A 19,058-nucleotide genomic window follows, 5' to 3' on the forward strand; every position below is an offset into this window, starting at 1 on the left:
GCGCCAGTGCTGGAGAGAGTGAAAGTTTAAGGTGGTAGAAGGGGTGCCAATTAAGCCCGTTGCTTTCATCTGGTTGGTGTCAAGCTCCTTAAATGTTGGAGTTGCACACTTCCAGGCAAGTGAGGGTATTCCAGAACATTGCTGACTTGTGGCTTGTAGATGGTAATCAAACCTTGGAGAGTCAGGAGGAGAGCTACTCATTGCAGAACTTCCAACCTCTGACCACTCTTGCAGCCAAAATAGTTATGTGGCTGGTCCAGTTAAATATATGGTCAGTAATAACCCCCAATATTGATGGTGGAAGGTTCAGAAAGAAAATGCTGTTGACCGTCAAGACGAGAGCGTTAGATTCTCATTTCTTGCATATGGCCATTAATTGGCACCTGTGTGGTGTGACGGTTACTTACCACTAATCAGCCCAAACCCTGAATGTTGTCTGCGTTTTGCAGCATGCAGGCATAGACTGCTTCATTATCTGAGGAGTCGCGAATGGTGCTGAACGTTGTACAGTTATCCGCAAACATAATAATAATAATTTTTATTGTCACAAGTAGGCTTACATTAACACTGCAATAAAGTTCCTGTGAAACGCTCCTACTTCTGACCTTATGATGGAAGAAAGGTAATTGATGAAGCATTTGAAGATAGCTGGGCCACGGACACTACCTGCGGAACCCCTGCAGTGATGTTCTGGAGCTGAGATAATTGGCCTCCAACAAGCACACCCATCTTCTTTTGTACATATGAGTCCAACAAGTGGAGAGTTTCTTCCTGATTCTGATTGACTTGCTATATGGAACATATTCCATTGCTTGTATATATGGGATTATTTGTGCTCCTTACCTCACCAGCAACTGTCAAAATTCCTTTTACCTGACACACGCAACAGCAACATGGATCATTTTGGAAAATAAAACTGACTGGGCGGGATTCTCTGTTCTTGAGGCTAAAGACGGCATTCTCCGATTGCCGACGCTGAAATTGTGTTCGGTGATTGGCCAGAGAATCCATTTTTACGCCAAAATCGAGGGCGTACTGGAGGAGTACGCCACACGCCACTAGGACGGCCTCAGGATGTCACCTGAGGCCCTCCCCTGATGCTCCTCCCCGATAGGCTGACTTCCCGACGATGTCGGTCGCGTGTCCTCTCAATTTCCGTGGACCTCACCTCCACTGCCCCCACAGTCGCGGGAGGGGTTGTGCCGTTCCGCTGGCATGGGGGGGCTTCGGTGGGGGTTGGGGGACTTGTGGGGGGTGGTCCGGGGGTGGCGTGGGGAGTTACGGGGGGGGGGCACTATCTGTTAGACTGGGTCCGCGCATGGCCGGCGCCATGTTGCACGGCACGGCCACTGCAGGCCACCGTCGTGTGCATGTGTGGCCACTGACACGGCTATTCTTCGTCCGTATCTAAAGGTAAAGGCAGGGGCTTTACGTGGTGCGGCTGCTAGCCCCCCACCGAGCGGAGCATCAGTGCGGGGCGGCGCCGACTTTTTGGTCGTATGCCTATACAGTTCCTCCGGACATAGTTGCAAAATCGGAGAATCCAGCCCTAAGTGTTGACGCTGTGTCAGGATTTGTGGACTTCCACGACAGCAAAACAGGCGCCAAAGCTGGACCAATTCAGCGACTGTGGAGGGGCTGGCAATTTGTTTCCAATGAGAAATGGTGTGGGATTCGCCGGGTCCGTGATTGACACTCGGGAGGCTGACAAACTGCAGCCGCATATTCATATTACATTCCCCACACACACTCATCCCAGCCAACAAGACGGCACTGGTTGTGCTGGAGGCCGCCCATCCTGCTGATGGGTCGGCTAGGGCCAGAGGGCACCAAGGGAGGTGTCCTGGGGGACACTCATACGTCCTGTGGCCCTAAGTCCACACTGGGCAGTCAGCGGCATGTGCAGCTCCATGGTTAATAATAATAATAATAATAATAATAATAATAATAATAATAATAATAATCGCTTATTGTCACAAGTAGGCTTCAATGGAGTTACTGTGAAAAGCCCCTAGTCACCACATTCCGGCGCCTGTTCGGGGAGGCTGGAACGGGAATTGAACCCGCTCTGCTGGTCTTGTTCTGCATTACAAGCCAGCTGTCTTAGCCCACTGTGCTAATCCATCCCCTTGTAGGCTGCGGCAATGGTGCTCCATGTTCGTACACCCTGACCCCACAGCCCACCTCCTGGCGACCCACTGATACTCCCCCCCGGCCCTGTCAGAACTCACAGAATCATATCTTACAGACAATATCCCAGACATCACTATCACCATTCCTGGATATGTCCTGTCTCATCGGAAGGACAGACCCAGCAGAGATGGCAGCACAGTGATGTACAGTCAGGAGGGAGTTACCCTGGTAGTCCTCAACATCAACTCTGGACCCCATGAAGACTTATGGCTTCAGATTAAACATGAGCAAGGGAATCTCCTGCTGATTACCATGTACTGTCCCCCTCAGCTGATGAATCAGTACTCATCCATGTTGAACACCACTTGGAGGAAGCACTGAGGGTGACAAGGGTGCAGAATATGCTCTGGGTGGGGGACTTCAATGCCCATTACCAAGAGTGGCTCGTTAGTACCACCATAGGCCGAACTGGCCGGGTCTTAAAGGACATCGCTGCTAGACTAGGACCGCAGCAGGTGGTGAGGAAACCAACAAGAGGGAAAAACATACTTGACCTCATCCTCACCAATCTTCCTGCTACAGATGCATCTGTCCATGACAGTATCGGTAGAAGTGACCACTGCACAGTCATTATGGAGACAAAGTCCCGTCTTCACATTGAGGATACGCTCCATCATGTTGTGTGGCACTACGACCGTGCTAAATGGGTTAGACTTCGAACAGATCTAGCAACTCAAGACTGGGCATCCATGAGGCATTGTGGGCCATTAGAAGCAGCAGAGTTGTGTTCAACCACAATCTGCAACCTCATGGCCTAGTATTTCCCCCATTCTACCATTACCACCAGGCCAGTGGATCAACCCTGGTTCAACGAAGAGTGTAGGAGGGCATGCCAGGAGCAAAATTGAATTAAAAAATGAGTGAAGCTACAACACAGGATTATTTGCGTGCCTCACAGCATAAGCAGCAAGTAATAGACAGAATTAAGCGATTCCACAACAAACGCATCAGATCTAAGTTTAGATCTTAGTTCTGTAGTCCTGCCACATCCAGCTGTGAATAGTGGAGTGCAATTAAACAACTCACTGGAGGAGGCGGCTCCACAAATATCCCCATCCTCAATGATGGATGAGCCCAGCAAATGTGCAAAAGACAAGGCTAAGGCATTCGCAACAATCTTCAGCCAGAAGTGGATGATCTATCTCGGTCTCCTCCGGAGGTCCCCACTGTGAAGTTGGGCTTACCAACGTGTTTAGCCCCTGCCTCCCTCAATGCTGGTGCAAGGCACGCCCCCATCCAAAATGTCAAAGTGTGGGTGGATTGTGATCCGAATCGTGCTGACCTATCTGGACCACCATGTTTCCGCCGGAGACAACACTTAGAAATTTTGGGGGGAGAATTGTGCCCTTAATGTTTGTGGTTACACAAATGGGTTTGGGCAGAAACTTGAATGATAATTCACTTTGGAAAAACAGTGCAATTTGGGCTCAGTTTGCCAATTGCCTCTAAAGTGGAAATGCTACTCCCTGATTACTGGTGAATAATATAGCACAGTGGTTAGCACAGTTGCTTCACAGCTCCAGGGTCCCAGGTCGATTCCTGGCTTGGGTCACTGTCTGTGAGGAGTCTGCACATTCTCCCCGTGGGTTCCCTGCGGGCGCAGCGGTTTCCTCCCAAAGATGTGCAGGTTATGTGCAGGATCTGCACTGTATGTTCTATGTTAGGCGGATTGGCCATGCTAAACTATCCTTAGGTTAGGTGGGGTTACTGGGGATAGGGTGGAGGTGTGGGCTTAAGAGGGGTGCTCTTTCCAAGATCCAGTGCAGACTCGATGGGCCGAATGGCCTCCTTCTGCACTATAAATTCTACGAATATTGTCCAGAGTCACAGAAGGAAAGTCTCCTCTATTTGCTCGCTGAAAGTGTGCGATGCATTTCGGCAAATTTCACGTTGCAGTTTCTGGTGTACATGGAGTTACAGCACAAAACTGCCTCAAATTTCTTTACTGTTTCAAAGTCTACCTTTGAGAAAATAATTTACGAATAGGAAAATCCAAGGGCGAAATTCTCCGTTATCGGCGCAAAGTCCGCCGATCGGCGCAAAAAACGGCGCAAATCCGACTTGCGTCACGCCGCAAAAATCGTCGCGAAGTCTCCGGCCCGAAATAGGCTAGCAACGACGTTACGGGATCCGCGCTTGCTCACGTGGTTCACGCCGTGCAGCATCATACACGCCGCATGGCGTGACGGCTCATAAGGACGCGCTGCTCCCCCCCACCCGACCGGAACACCCGACCGGAACACCCGACCGGATGGCCGGCCGCCGCTCAGCCCCAAGGTTCCAGTCACGGGATGTGGAGGTGCTCCTGGACACAGTGGAGCAGAGGAGGGAGGCCCTGTATCCCGGGCACGGCCGCAGAGTTGCCCCACGCCACTGCCGAAGTCTGTGGAGGGAGGTGGCAGAGGCCGTCACCGCTGCGGCCCTGACACCACGGACAGGCACCCAGTGCCACAAGAAGGTGAACGACCTCGTCAGAGCAGGCAGGGTGAGCCTCCCCCCCCCCCGCCCGATATCCATATCCCCCTCCCCCATATCCCCCTCCCCATATCCCCCCTCCCCATATCCCCCATATCCCCCCTCCCCCATATCCCCCCTCCCCATATCCCCCCCTCCCCATATCCCCCATATCCCCCCTCCCCCATATCCCCCCTCCCCCATATCCCCCTCCCCCATATCCCCCCTATCCCCACTCGCCCATATCCCCATATCCCCCTCCCCCATATCCCCCTCCCCATATCCCCCCTCCCCCATATCCCCCCTCCCCCATATCCCCCTCCCCCATATCCCCCTCCCCCATATCCCCCATATCCCCCTCCCCCATATCCCCAAGTGAATCCAGCCCTAACCTTATCCTCTGCAATACACGCGCAAACGATGGCGTGCATTCATATACCTGTCTAACACTGTTGCTTTTTACCCCTGCCACCCCCCCCCCCCCGCCCCCGCCACAGGAGAAACGCGCACACAACACCAGGGAGCATGTGAGGACTGGAGGAGGCCCCGCTGATGAGAGGCCACTGACTGAACACGAGGAAAGGGCCCTGGTACTGGCTGGCGGACCTGAGGACCGGGAGGTTGCTGATGCAGAGGTCGGAGGCCCACCAGCAAGTGAGCCACCGGCAGCCCGTGCCCATATCCCTCCTCCCCTATATCACCTGATCACTGCCTGATGTCTAACCATGCATGCTTCATTGTGTATCGCAGGAGCAAACGTCGAGGCACCCATCCCCGCAGATGCAGACCGCCCGCAGGATGCCCCTCGGAGGCCACGGGGGACGGAGAGACCCAGACCCTCCGGCATGCGATGCCCGCAGGATGCCCCTCGCACACCACGGGAGACGGAGAGACCCGGACCCTCCAGCATGCGACGCCCGCAGGATGTCCCTTGGAGACCACGGGAGACGGAGAGACCTGGAGCAACAGGGAGACGACGCCCCCGTCATGTGCGGGTGCGATGACGCAGGCGTGTGCCACCCAGCGACGAGAGGTGCAGCCACAGGCCCCCGTCACAGCCGAGCCAGGACACCACTACCCAGGACACCCCTACCCAGGACACCCCTACCCGGGACACCCCTACCCGGGACAGCACTACTCAGGAAGACGAAATACCGGACAGTGACTCAGAGTGGATGGGTGGAGACGAACCCCCACCCCAAAGTGCCATGGACTCAGAGTGGGATGAAGAGCACGACACAACGCCACTGCAGTCACCAACACCCTCCACCATCGCAGAAACACTCACCTCGGTTGGGCACTTCAGTGAGGAGGCGTCTGGTACACTCACTGGTGCGCACAACACAGCCGCCCCGGTACAGCAGGTGGAGGTAAGAGCAGCAGAGGGGCCGGGCGGTCGGAGGGCAGCCCAGCCCAAGCGAACATCTGCCGCCCAGATGGATCCCGGGTTCCTGGAGTTACCACATCCACCCATAGATCCGATGCAACCACCGACCCGGAGACGAGCGAAGAGGGTGACGGCCGGCTTGCGGCGGCTGCAGTCGCAGGTGGAGGAGTCCACCCGCGTCCAGGAGCTGGAAGTGGTGCCGGTCATACGTGTCACCCAGGCCGACACCGCACGGGTGGCGTCCGTGGTGGAGTCAATGGGTGCGACGGTGTCAGACATGGGGAACGGTTTGCGAGGCCTGGGGCTTTCCGTGCAGGCGGCGTCTGTGGCCCAGGACATGGCTGCCCTCTCACAGGAGGCCATGAGCCAGTGCCAGCGCCAGATGGCAGAGGTGCTCAACGCCATGGCCCAGTCTCCGCAGGCCATGGCCCAGTCTCAGCAGGGCATAGCCCAGTCTCTGCAGGCCATAGCCCAGTCTCAGCAGTCCATGGCCCAGTCTCAGCAGGCCATCGCTGAGGGCGTTGGCGCCATTGGCCATGTGCGAGCCGGCATCGCACAGTCACAGACAGGGTTTGCCAATCCCCTGGGCTCCATGGCTGCAAACCTGCAGACCCCTGTCGATACCAGCACGGGCCTCCAGGACTGGCAGCGCCAGATGTCGGGGGGGCGTCGGATGGCCAGTCCGTTCGCATCCCCCACCCATGTAGAGGCCTGGGGGCCATCGGGCACCCCGAGGGAGGAGGAGGTGGTGTGGTCCGTCCCGGGTCCCCCTGTACGGGAGGTCCCGGAACACCGCAACACCTCGGACTCCCCCCCCTTCCGTCCCAGGTGCATCGGGTGGGCAATGGGCAGGACAGGCTGGCAGCTCGCCATCCCAGTTGCTCGGGCCGCAGCCTGGCCCATCTAGGCCAGGACGCCCCAGGAAACGGCCGCCAAAGGGAACCCGTGTCAGAGGGCAGGAATCACAGGAGTCCACCTCCAGTTCTGCTGTACCGTCTGGGGAACCACGTAGACGTAGTCAAAGGGCCCGTAAGGCCAAACAATTAGACACTGAGTAAGTTGGCACGGGTGCAGGGCACAGATGAGTTTTAGGGGCTAGGGCACGTGCATGAACTCCTTTGGTTATTAAAGTCAATGTTACACCTACAGAAGCTGCCTTTGTGCTCTGTCCAAAGCGTGCGGGGGTGTCATGTACATTGAGCGCATGTGTTTGTGTGTGAGGGGTGGTCTTACCTCAGCCCCAGGTGAGTCTGCCCCTTCCCCCTGGGCCGCCATCAACATCCACCCGGGCAGAGGACGGGACCGTGCGCTGCAGTGTCACAGCCGCATGCAGGGATGGTCCGGGTGGATGGTGGTACTGTGGCCATGGGTCAGACATAGTCCAACGATGTGGAGCCAGGAGCTCATCGCAGGGCGGGTTGTCATCATCCTCCATGGCCTGCAATAGACACGCGTCCACCCGCAACTGTGAGAGCCCGGCCATTGTGCCGCAGGTGGATCGGCAATGGGGAGGGGTGGTGTGCATGCGGGTGGGGTGGGTGGGGATGGGGAGGGGGGGTGAGGGTGCTGGGTGGCTGGATGGGTGGGGGGTGTGGGTGGTCGGCTGTTGCCATGGTGTGCGGTCTGTGGCCGTACTACCCGATTCCCACGCCCATCTAGTCAGTGAAGCAGGCGGCTATCAGCCTGTCCCGTGCCCGCTGGGCCAGCCGGTAACGGTGCACAGCCACTCGCCTGTCTCTAGCCCGTCTGCCCTGACCATTGCCCCCATCCCCCTCATCTGGGAGGACTGCGCCTCTTCCTGCTGCTCCTCCACCCCACCCTCCTCTGCCTGCGGCACATCGCTCCTCTGCTGGGCTATGTTGTGCAGGACGCAGCACACCACAATGATGCGGCCGACCCTATCTGACCGATACTGGAGGGCGCCCCCAGAGAGGTCCAGGCACCTGAAACGCATCTTCAGCACGCCAAAGCACCTCTCTATCACTCCCCTTGTCGCTACATGGGCATCATTGCAGCGGTTCTCCGCCTCATTGCGTGGCCTCCGTATAGGCGTCATCAGCCACGATCGCAATGGGTAGCCCCTGTCGCCCAGCAAACAGCCCCTCAGCCGGGGATGGCGTCCCTCGTACATGCCGGTGATGGATGACCGCGACAACACGTATGAGTCATGTACACTGCCTGGGTAACGGGCGCAGACGTGCAGGATCATCATGCGGTGGTCGCAGACCACCTGTATGTTCATTGAATAGGTCCCCTTCCTATTGGTGAACAAGGCCCTGTTATCTGCAGGTGGCCGCACGGCGACGTGCATCCCATCAATCGCGCCCTGGACCATGGGGAACCTGCCCACGGCAGAGAAGCCCACGGCCCGGGCATCTTGGCTGGCCCGGTCCACAGGGAAGCGGATGTAGCGGTGCGCCATGGCATATAGGGCATCTGTCACTGCCCCGATGCACCGATGTCTGCGATATGCCGGACAGGTCCCCACTCGTTGCCTGGAATGACCCCGTTGCATAAAAGTTCAGGGCCACTGTAACCTTGACGGACACAGGGAGAGGGTGTCCCCCGCCAGTGCCACGCGGTGACAGGTGTGCCAGCAGGTGGAAGATGTGTGCCACGGTTTCCCGCCTCATCCGGAGTCTCCTCCTGCATTCCCGGTCCGTGAGGTCCTGGTATGACTGCCGGGGCCGGTACACACGGGGCGCCCTCGGGTGCCTCCGTTGCCGTGGGGCCGCGACGTCCTCCTCCCCCTCCTCGTCCTGTCGGTCAGGTGTCCCTCCAGCCTGGGTGGCTGCCGCCTGCCCCTCTGCGGCAGCCTGCGCCGCCTCTCTGGCACGCTCCTCCTCCTCCTCATCCAGGGCAACATAGGCATCCGTGGCTGCCGCCACGGCGGCCAACATCGCTGGATGATCGGAAAATATGACGGCCTGGTTGGGAGGGGGTGGGGGGGGAACAATGTCATCATTGCTCATATCCCCTCCTCCCCCCAGCCAGGTGGCATGGACCGCATGGGTCCAACTGTTGGAGGCTGGCACCTGGCCAGGTGGACCAACTCACTTGCCCTCGCATCCCCCTCCCCGGCACAGGCCCCCCATCCTCCTCCCCGGCACGGCCCCCCCCCATCCCCCTCCCCGGCACGGACCCCCCATCCCCCTCCCCGGCACGGACCCCAACCTCCTCCCCGGCACGGGCCCCCCATCCTCTTCCCCGACACGGACCCCCCCACCCATCCCCCTCCCTGGCACGGACCCCAACCTCCTCCCCGGCACGGGCCCCCCATCCTCCTCCCCAGCACGGACACCCCATCCTCCTCCCCGGCACGGACCCCACCCCCCATCCCCCTCCCCGGCATGGGCCCCCCATCCTCCTCCCCGGCACGGCACCCCCCCCCATCCCCCTCCCCGGCACGGACCCCCCATCCCCCTCCCCGGCACGGACCCCAACCTCCTCCCCGGCACAGGCCCCCCATCCTCCTCCCCGTCACGGCACCCCCCCCATCCCCCTCCCCGGCACGGACCCCCCATCCCCCTCCCCGGCACGGACCTCAACCTCCTCCCCGGCACGGGCCCCCCCAACCTCCTCCCCGGCACGGACCCCAAACTCCTCCCCGGCACGGGCCCCCCATCCTCCTCCCCCGGCACGGACCCCAACCTCCTCCCCGGCACGGACCCCAACCTCCCCCCCGGCACGGACCCCCTCCTCCTCCCCGGCACTGACCTCCCTACCGGCACTCCCCCGGAGCCCAGCCCACTCTAACCACCCCCCCCGCCGCTGCACACACACACAACCCTAGACACACCTCTCCCCACACATTCAGACTGCGGCCACGCCATCGCCTGCCCAGCGGCCAACCCCCCAGGCCGTCACTCACCTCCACGCTGGTCGGCGTGAACCTGGAGCACAGGTTGACGCCGATTAAAAGGAGGTTTGATTTACGGGTCACGTCGACGGGACTTCAGCCCACCCGGACGGGAGAATATCGGCAGGCCCAAAATCGGCTGCCTTGCGCAGACCCGTGCCATTCTCCGACGTCTGCGGCGCCATTAACGCCCCGCCGACTTTTCTCCCTTCGGAGACTTCGGCAACCAGCGGGGGGGGGATACACGGCGGCCAACGGCCATTCTCCGACCCGCTGGGGGGTCGGAGAATGACGCCCCATATCTGCATTCCTTTACACTCTGGGCAAACTTTCAGTTTTCACCGTCAAAATGTCAGAGAATTTTTCAAGCAGCTCCTGGCAGAGCAGGTGATGTTACAGAATCATAACAGAATAACTCTTTAAATAATGCCATATTTACAGAGCAGATATTATCCAGACCAAATACAAGGCAGATTCAAGTCTCCTAAATTGGATACTCAGAGCATACACAGGGAATGTTTAAATTTCAAATTCCATGCTGAAAGGCATGATAAAGAGATGTTGTCACATCTACTATTTCTGAGACACATGACAGAGGTGCTACCCTGAAGCAGGAGATTCAAATGACTAAATCAACCCAACTTGAAAGGAGCAGCTTTTGGTCTGGGTAGGTTGTCACAGGTCACAGAACAGTGACAAGATGCAGGACTAAATGGGAGACAGAAGCTTTGCTCACTTCACCTAATTGAGCAGCTCTTGGGTAAACGGAGAAGATTTTTCAGGGGCTGTCATAGAAACATAGAAATAGGAGCAGGCGGAGGCCATTCAGCCCTTCGAGCCTACACCGACGTTCATTATGATCATGGTTGATCATCCAGCTCAGTAACTTATCCTGCTTTGCCCCCATATCGTTTGACCCCTTTAGCCCCAAGAGGTATATCTAACTCCTTCTTGGAAACATAAACGTTTTAGTTTCAACTGTTTTCTGTGGTTTCCACAGGCTCGCCACTCTCTGGGTGAAGAGATTTCTCCTCATCTCTGTCCTAAATGATCCACCCCGTATCCTTAGACTGTGACCCCTGGTTCTGGACTCCCCCACCATTGGGAACATCTTTCCTGCATCTACCCTGTCTAATCCTGTTAGAATTTTATAGATATCTATGAGATCCCCCTCATTCTTCTAAACTCCAGCGAATGTAATCCTAACCAACTCAGTCTCTCCTCATATGTCAAACCTGCCATCCCAGGAATCAGTCTGGTAAATCTTCGCTGCACTCCCTCTGGAGCAAGAACATCCTTCCTCAGATAAGGAAGCAAAAATTGCACACAATATTGCAGATGTGGCCTCACCAAGGCCGTGTCCTATTCATTCAATCAAAGAATCTCATCTGGGAGCAAATATGAAGCTGGGGGTAGGGTGAGAAGAGGGAAATTATGAATAGGAAATGCCATCAAAGTAAATGATACAAAAGATCAGGGTAGAACAACAGTTATAGACAGCATTACTACCAGCCACTGGTGGTTATTTTTCATCAATGAACTCATTGAAGTGTAACATTAAAGTATTTCTGTTTATTTCTAGCACTGCATTTCTCAATGTACATTATACATTCTACTCCTTCTCAATTCATGTACGACATGGTAACACATTCATGCAATTCAGCACTTACTCTATCTCCCTTTGGGCCTGCTGGACCTGCGGGACCCAGTAGACCATCGATACCCTTTGAACACAAAGAAAACAATTAACTGTGGTGAACATTCCCTCAACACGTTGAGAAATGAAAAGGCTAGTCTCATCTCAAAGATAGAGATAAAACAAAACATCTCACATTCACGAGAATTGTCCCAGGGCTCCGTCCTATTAATGGTGCTCAAACATTTCCAAAATAACAGATGGGATCGTGCGGAAGATGGTATTTTTCCTTCCAATTGCACAATTTTGTTTTTACTTCCTCAACCTGTGACTGTCAGAAACTCCAACAAAATGACAAATGACCAGAAAATAGTTTTGGTTAGAAATACAATTAGGAATCATGTTCACCTTGTGACTGCACCATCTGAGATTGGCTCCAAGTTGATCCGTTATAGAAGAGAAGCCTCTATGAACTCAGAATGAAAATCTTGGCTACTTCCTGTTGGTTCTTGGGAACATTGGGCGGGATTCTCTCAGCCGGGGCCGGGCCGGAGAATCTCCGCGACCGGCGCGAATTGCGCCACTCCACCCCGACGCCAGGACCCGATTCTCCACAGAGCGGCGCCGGCCGGGGGTCGCTCTACGGGCCCCCCTCTGCGATTCTCGGCCCGGGATGGGCTGAACGGCCGTGTCAAAAACCCCGAGTCCTGCCGGCGCCGTTCACACCTGCTCTCAGCCGGCGGGAACTCGGCGTGGAAGTGGCCTGTGGGGGGGGAAGAGGGGTCCGACCCCGAGGGGGGACTCCGATGTGGCCTGGCCCGCGATTGGGGCCCACCGATCGGCGGGCTAGCCTCTCGGGCTGGGGGCCTCCTTTCTTCTGCGCCGGCCCCTATAGCCCTGCATCATGTTGCGTTGGGGCCGGCGCGGAGAAGGGAGACACCGCACATGCGCGCGTTGGCGCCGGTGTCACTGCGCATATGCGGGTTGACGTCGGCCCCACTGCGCATGACCAGACGGCGCCCAGTTCACGCCAAGATCAACAGCTGGAGTGGCGTGGGCTGCTCCAGTGTCTTTCTGGTCCCCTGTAGAGGCCAGAATTGCTGATCCTGAGGGCATGTTGACGCTGTCGAGAAACGCGACTGCGTTTCAGATGGCATCAACATTTAGTCTCAGGATCAGAGAATCCCACCCATTGTTTGCCAGGTCGTGCCCATGTGAAGATTCTGATTTGGAGCTCTCATAATTTACTAGACACTTCTATTAATCACTCCCTACTTAAACTAGTGTGAAATCCATACATGTATGATTGTGAAAAGGCAAACTTGCCATCGGCAATATAAAAATAATTGACCAAACCATTGATTAGGGTTTCGTTCACTGGATGCATCCCTGACTGGATCAGGTCCCTGTGTAATTGCAAGGGTTGGACAGTTCTAACAGCGGGCAATATTTAAAGCTAAATCCCAGGTACTCTCCCCGTCTCAATCTCCCTGGAGCAACATTACCCTGAATAGATAGTGAAAAAAGGTAAATTAGTCAACACAACTTGCCAGTGCATCCCAGTGAGTTTTGAGCGTTCCATGCACAGAGAGTGGAGTGAGTATGAAGGAAGCGGTCATGAGCACAGCATTTAGTGACTCCAGAGGACTGCCAGCGCCAAGCAGAAAGGAGATAGTCAAAAGGAAGGACAAAGAGTACAAATGTGACTCACTCACCCGCAGTCCTGGCTGTCCATCTAAGCCAGATGCACCCTGCATAGTTTGTGTCATTAGAGGGGTGGGTAAGAGGAACATGTTTTTAGTGTACGATGGTTAATGATCATAAACAAACATTACACAATGAAATCAAGGTGGGAATTCCTGATTCAATTGTGTGTTAAATATGAATCACAGACATAAAAGGACTAAAAAAAAAACACAAAGGGAATATATAAATGATAACAGGGAACAGATGCTATGAAATTACACAACACTACAGTTAATTCATCTGAAACAGTTATAGGCGAGAAGTGCACAAGAGACTGGTTTAATACCAGTCCTACTGTGCTCAAGGGATATCCTGATTACCACAGCTGGTTCTGTGGAATAAGCACGGTGGAAGATTTTCTCTGTAATGCAGATGTAGCCAAATTATAAAGTTGATAAAGAACAGGTTTAAAATTTGATTCCATCTGGAGCACATAGGAAACCTTCTCTTGACATTCTCACCATTGACTCACATCAGTTGCTGGAATGCTTAAACATGTGTCGTGAACAGTGGCTGTGTCAATAGGTGGATCAACGAAATAAAAATATGATGAACCTGCCTAATGATTAGCAGATTAAAAAAACTAAGAATTCAAAAATGCACTCCCCAACACACTCTAAACTTTCACTGTGATACAGGCATGTTTCAACCTTCAGCCTCAATATAATGCAGTTCATGGAAGCAGATCATTTCTAGTTTATTCCAATCAGATGCACAGAATAGTGAACATCTCATAATATAGTCAAAATTAATGTGAACCGAACAAAGGTAATTCAGCAAATTAACAATACTATATTTTTTTTAATGCTGTAAATCAGCTGGAAATTCACAGTACGCCCATGAGCATCGGAAAGATATTTAGCATTAACCTTCGTAACATTAGAAACTGTAAGTCAAGCCCCTTCTGTAAAAGTGAAGATGAAAATATGGAGAAAAGGTACAGATAAAAGTCCAGAGAGCAATACGCGAACCTTAATCTCTCTGCTAACAAACATTGGGGTTTCACTACTCAGGCCATGGAACTGTGAAGGGAGATGAATGAATCAAAGTTGCAGATGGTTTGTAGAAGCTGTCAATCACAGACCACTACTAGAAAAATGTGAATGGCTTGCAGCTAATGGATCTGTGAGAACCAGACTCCAGTCACAGCTGTTCTCCATCGAGGGATGGACACGTGGAGCTGCAAGGTAAGTGTTACAGCTGAAATACCTCTCACTGCCCCTGTCTGGACTGCTCTCTAGCGTCCAGACAGGGCTCTCTTTTCTGTGTGGGGGGGGGGGGGCAGTTCCTTTAGGCAGAGGTCCCTGTGGGGGGGTTCCCCATTACAGGGGTCCATGTGGGTGTCCCCCTATTACAGGGATACCTGTGGAGGTGTCCCCCTAATACAGGGGTCTTTGTGGGGTGCATGGGGGGGGGGGGGGGGGAGGTCTGGTAGGGGAGGTGTGGGGAGGCAGTGCATTGTTCAGGGGGGGTGGTGGTGGTCCTCGGATGAGCTCAGGTGGTCTCTACCAGCGTGCCACCATGCCAGGGTCAAGAAGACCCATTTGCATTTATTTACATTCCCCACCGGCGTGCATCGTGGACCCCAGTGGGGGGTCGGAGCATCGTGTTCAGATCGACGCCAGGGAGCGCATTCTGGGCATCTCGGCTACGTCCATACGAAGATACTGGAACACTCATGGCTCTCAGATACTTTTTGCAGGACTGTTTATTCTGATTCTACTCAATCCCATCCCTGACCTATTCCTTTGGTATTTTTATGTGGCATTCTTACTGTTCTCATCCTAACTGAGGAATCTTGTTTATGCTTCCTATTTCCACCCATTCCTCCAATATATGGTCTATTTCTGAACTATTACTCCCTGTCCTGGCCTTCTCTCTAACTATTTATGAGTTTTCCACAGACATCTTTTATAAGCAATTATATGATATTTCTTTCCACCTCACTTCCTGCAAGCTCATCCAGTTTTCCCATCTGTATCACATTGGCTTTAACGACTCCAGTATGTACATCAGAGTTTATGAAATTTCCTTTCTCTTTCCTCCACTTGCGCTCCTGTGATCGCAGCTTCTTTATTTTTATTTACCCTCATTTTTTGCAGATCATCCCTTTCCCTCCACGCATATCAAGATTGCTCTTGCCTCTCCATTTCGTCTCACTAACACCTGAAAGGGCTGGGTCATCTTTCACCATTTAGTTCATCAATAACACGGCGCTACTACGAAACACACCTGCTACACATCGACTTACAAGAGAGATCAACTTTCCCTGATTAATAATTTCAACTCCATTTTCATGCCTTTTCTCCATTCACCCTCCACTTCATTATCTTTCCATCTTGCAGCCATTTTCACTCCTTTTTGCTTTGTATTGGACTTTCATTGTTGACTGTGATGATTTTTATGCAACAAATCTACACTTTCTTTACCTTTTTCCAACAAACAAAAATACTCTCAGGATATTAGTTCCTCCTCTGCACTTGTAATTACTATGCCCAGCACTCAACTTTTACTAATTTGCTCCCTACCTTTTAGTTTAGTGCAATATAAATCCTCCAGTCGCAAGTTCTGATAAAGGGTCAAAGGAGAAATGGCAACAAATCGTTTTCTCCTTTCAAACACAACTGATCCCTGGAATGAAGAGCTTGTCGTATGAGGAATGGTTGAGGACTCTGGGTCAGGACGAGTTGGAGTTTAGAAGGGTGAGGGGGGATCTTATTGAGACTTACAGGATACTGCGTGGCCTGGATAGAGTGGACGTGGAGAGGATGTTCCCACTAGTCGGAAAAACTAGAAGCAGAGGACACAATCTCAGACTAAAGGGACGATCCTCTAAAACTGAGGAATTTCTTCAGCCAGAGGGTGGTGAATCTGTAGAACTCTTTGCCGCAGAAGGCTGTGGAATTACTTCAGCCAGAGGGTGGTGAATCTGTGGAACTCTTTGCCGCAGAAGGCTGTGGAATTACTTCAGCCAGAGGGTGGTGAATCTGTGGAACTCTTTGCCGCAGAAGGCTGTGGAGGCTAAATCACTGAGTGTCTTTAAGACAGAGATAGATAGGTTCTTGATTAATAAGGGGATCAGGGGTTATGGGGAGAAGGCAGGAGAATGGGATGAGAAAAATAGAAAAATATCAGCCATGATTGAATGGCAGAGCAGACTCAATGGGCCGAGTGGCCTAATTCTGTTCCTATGTCTTATGGTCTTATGACCACATGTTCACTGGGATTGCACAATGTTCAGCACCGTTTGTGATTCCTCAGATGCTGAAGCAGCCCATGTCCATTTGCAGCAAGACCTGGACAATATCCAGGCTTGGGCTGATAAGTGGCAAGTAATATTTGCAAGTAACAAGTGCCAGACAGTGACCACCTCCAATAGGAAAGAATCTAACCATCTTCCTTGACAATCAATGGCATTGCTGAATCCTCGTTATGAGCTGCATGTGTTAAAAAAATTATTTCATGAGATGTGGGCACCGCTGTCCAGGTTAGCATTTTATTGCCCATTGCCCTTGAGAATGTGGTGGTGAGCTGCCTATTTGAACCACTGCAGTCCATGTGGTATAGGTGCACTCACATGCTGTTAGGGAGGGAGTTCCAGGTTTTTATCCAGTGATAACGAAGGAATGGCGATATATACCTAAATCAGAATGGTGTGTGAGTTGGAATTGAGCTCACTGGTGATGATGTTCCGAAGTATCTGCTGCCCTTGTCCTAGGTAGTAGAGGTGTGTTTGGAATGAGCTGCCAAAGGAATCTTGGTGAATTCCTGCAGTGCATCTTATAGATGGCACACACTGCTGCATTGTGCATTGGTGGTGGAGAGGGCGGATGTTGGAGGTGGTGGATGTGGTACTAATCAAATAGGCCATTTTGTCCTGGGTGGCGTTGAACGTCTTGTCTATCAATGGAACTACACTCATCCAGGTAAGTGGACAGTATTTTATCACACTCCTGACTTGTACCTTGTAGATAGTGGACAGGCTTTGGAGAGTCAGGATATGAGTTACTCTCCGTAGAATTCCTAGCCTCTGATTTGTTCCTGTAGCCACAGTATTTATATGGCTGTCCCAGTTCAGTTTCTGGTCAATGGTAAACCCCGGGATGTTAATAAATGAGGATTCAGCAATGGCAATGCCATTGAATGTCAAGGGAAATGATGGGATTCTTCCTGTTGGAGATAGTCACTGACTGGCACTTGTTACTTGCGAATGTTACTTTCCGTTCATTGTCCCAAACCTGAATGTTCCCCAGACCTTGCTGCATATGGGCATGGACTGTTTCTGCATCTGAGGAGTCACAAATGGTGCTGAACAGTCATCCGCAGACATCCCCACTTGTGAACTTATGATAGAGGGAAGGTCATTGATGAAGCAGCTGGAGATGGTTGGGCCTAGGGCAATACCCTGAGGAACTCCTGCAGTGTTGCCATGGGACTGAGACGATTGACTCCTAAAAACCACAACCATAGAAGAAGGAGAAGAACCATTTTCACAACCATCTTCCTTTGTGCTAGGTATGAGTCCAACCAGTGGAGAGATTCCCCCGAATCTCAGGTTTGCTGTCACACTTGGACAAATGATGCCTTGATTTCAAGTGCAGTCTTTCTCACCTCGCCTCTGTAATTCAAACTTGAATATTTGAACTAAGGCTATAATAATGACAGGTGCTGAGTGGCCCTGGTGGAACCAAATGTGAGCATCAGTGAGCAGGTTGTTTCTGAATAAGTGCTGCTTGATAGCACTGTTCATGACCCCTTCCATCATTTTGCTGATGATCAAGAGTAGACTGATTGGGTGGTAACTAGCTGGATTGGGGTTGTCCTGGTTTTTGCGCACAGGATATACCTGGGTAATTTTCCACCTTGCTGGCTAGATGCTAATGCTGTAGCTGTACTGGAACAGCTTGGCTAAGGGCGCAGCAAGTTCTGGAGCACAAGATTGCTGGGATGGTGTCAGGGCCTGTAGCCTTTGCAGTTTCCAGTGCCTTCAGCCAGTTTTTGATATCACATGGAGTGAAGCGAATTGGCTGAAGACTGACATCTGTGATGCTGGGAACCTCAGGAGGAGGCTGCAAGGGATCATATCGGCACTCGTGCCTGAAGATGGTTGCAAATGTTTCAGCCTTGACTTTTGCACTGATGTGCTGGGCTCCGGCATCTTTGAGGATGGCGATCCTCCAGTGAGTTGTTTAATTCATGACTGGATGTGGCAGGATGGCAGAACTTAGTCTTGATCTGCTGAGCCAGCTGATCCACTGGCAAATGGGATAAGGTAGGTAGGTCAGGTGTCTTTCATGAGTCGGTGCAGACTCGATGGGCCGAAGGGCCCCTTCTGCACTGTATTATTCTGTGACTGTGCTTGTGGGATCGCTTAGCTGTCTACGTTTGCTGCTTTTCTGTTCGGCACGCATGTAGTCCTGAGTTGTAGCTTCACCAGGTTGACGCCTCATTTTTAGGTGTGCGAGGTGTTGCTTCTGGCATGTCTTCCTGCACTCTACATTGAACCAGGGTTAATCCCCTGGCTTGATGGTAAAGTAGAGTGAGGGATATGCCAGGCTATGAGGTTATAGTTTGTGATTGTACACAGTAGCAACAGGATTGATGGCTCACAGCGCCTCTTGTTTGTCCAGTCTTGAGTTACTAGGTCTGTTTGAAATATATCCCATTTAGCACAATGCCACACAACACGATGGAAGGTATCGTGAACGGGATTCTCTCAGCCCAGTCCGGGCCAGAGAATCGCCGGGACGGGCGCGAATCACGCGACGCTGCCCTGACACCGG

The 19,058-nt window shown here is 53.0% G+C and overlaps 1 protein-coding gene across 1 annotated transcript in view; it reads right to left on the reverse strand.

Annotated features, from left to right (window-relative positions):
• Nucleotides 1-19,058, reverse strand: part of LOC140408742 (uncharacterized) — a 264,053-nt gene that overhangs the window by 57,578 nt on the left and 187,417 nt on the right. The window contains exons 28-29 of the mRNA XM_072496372.1: nucleotides 13,245-13,280; nucleotides 11,564-11,617 (exon numbers count right to left, since the gene is read on the reverse strand). Of these exons, the coding sequence (XP_072352473.1) occupies nucleotides 11,564-11,617; nucleotides 13,245-13,280 (90 nt within the window). The remainder of the gene's footprint in view (nucleotides 1-11,563; nucleotides 11,618-13,244; nucleotides 13,281-19,058) is intronic.

This window comes from Scyliorhinus torazame, chromosome 3 (genome assembly GCF_047496885.1).
Source record: "Scyliorhinus torazame isolate Kashiwa2021f chromosome 3, sScyTor2.1, whole genome shotgun sequence".
Lineage (NCBI taxonomy): Eukaryota > Metazoa > Chordata > Chondrichthyes > Carcharhiniformes > Scyliorhinidae > Scyliorhinus > Scyliorhinus torazame.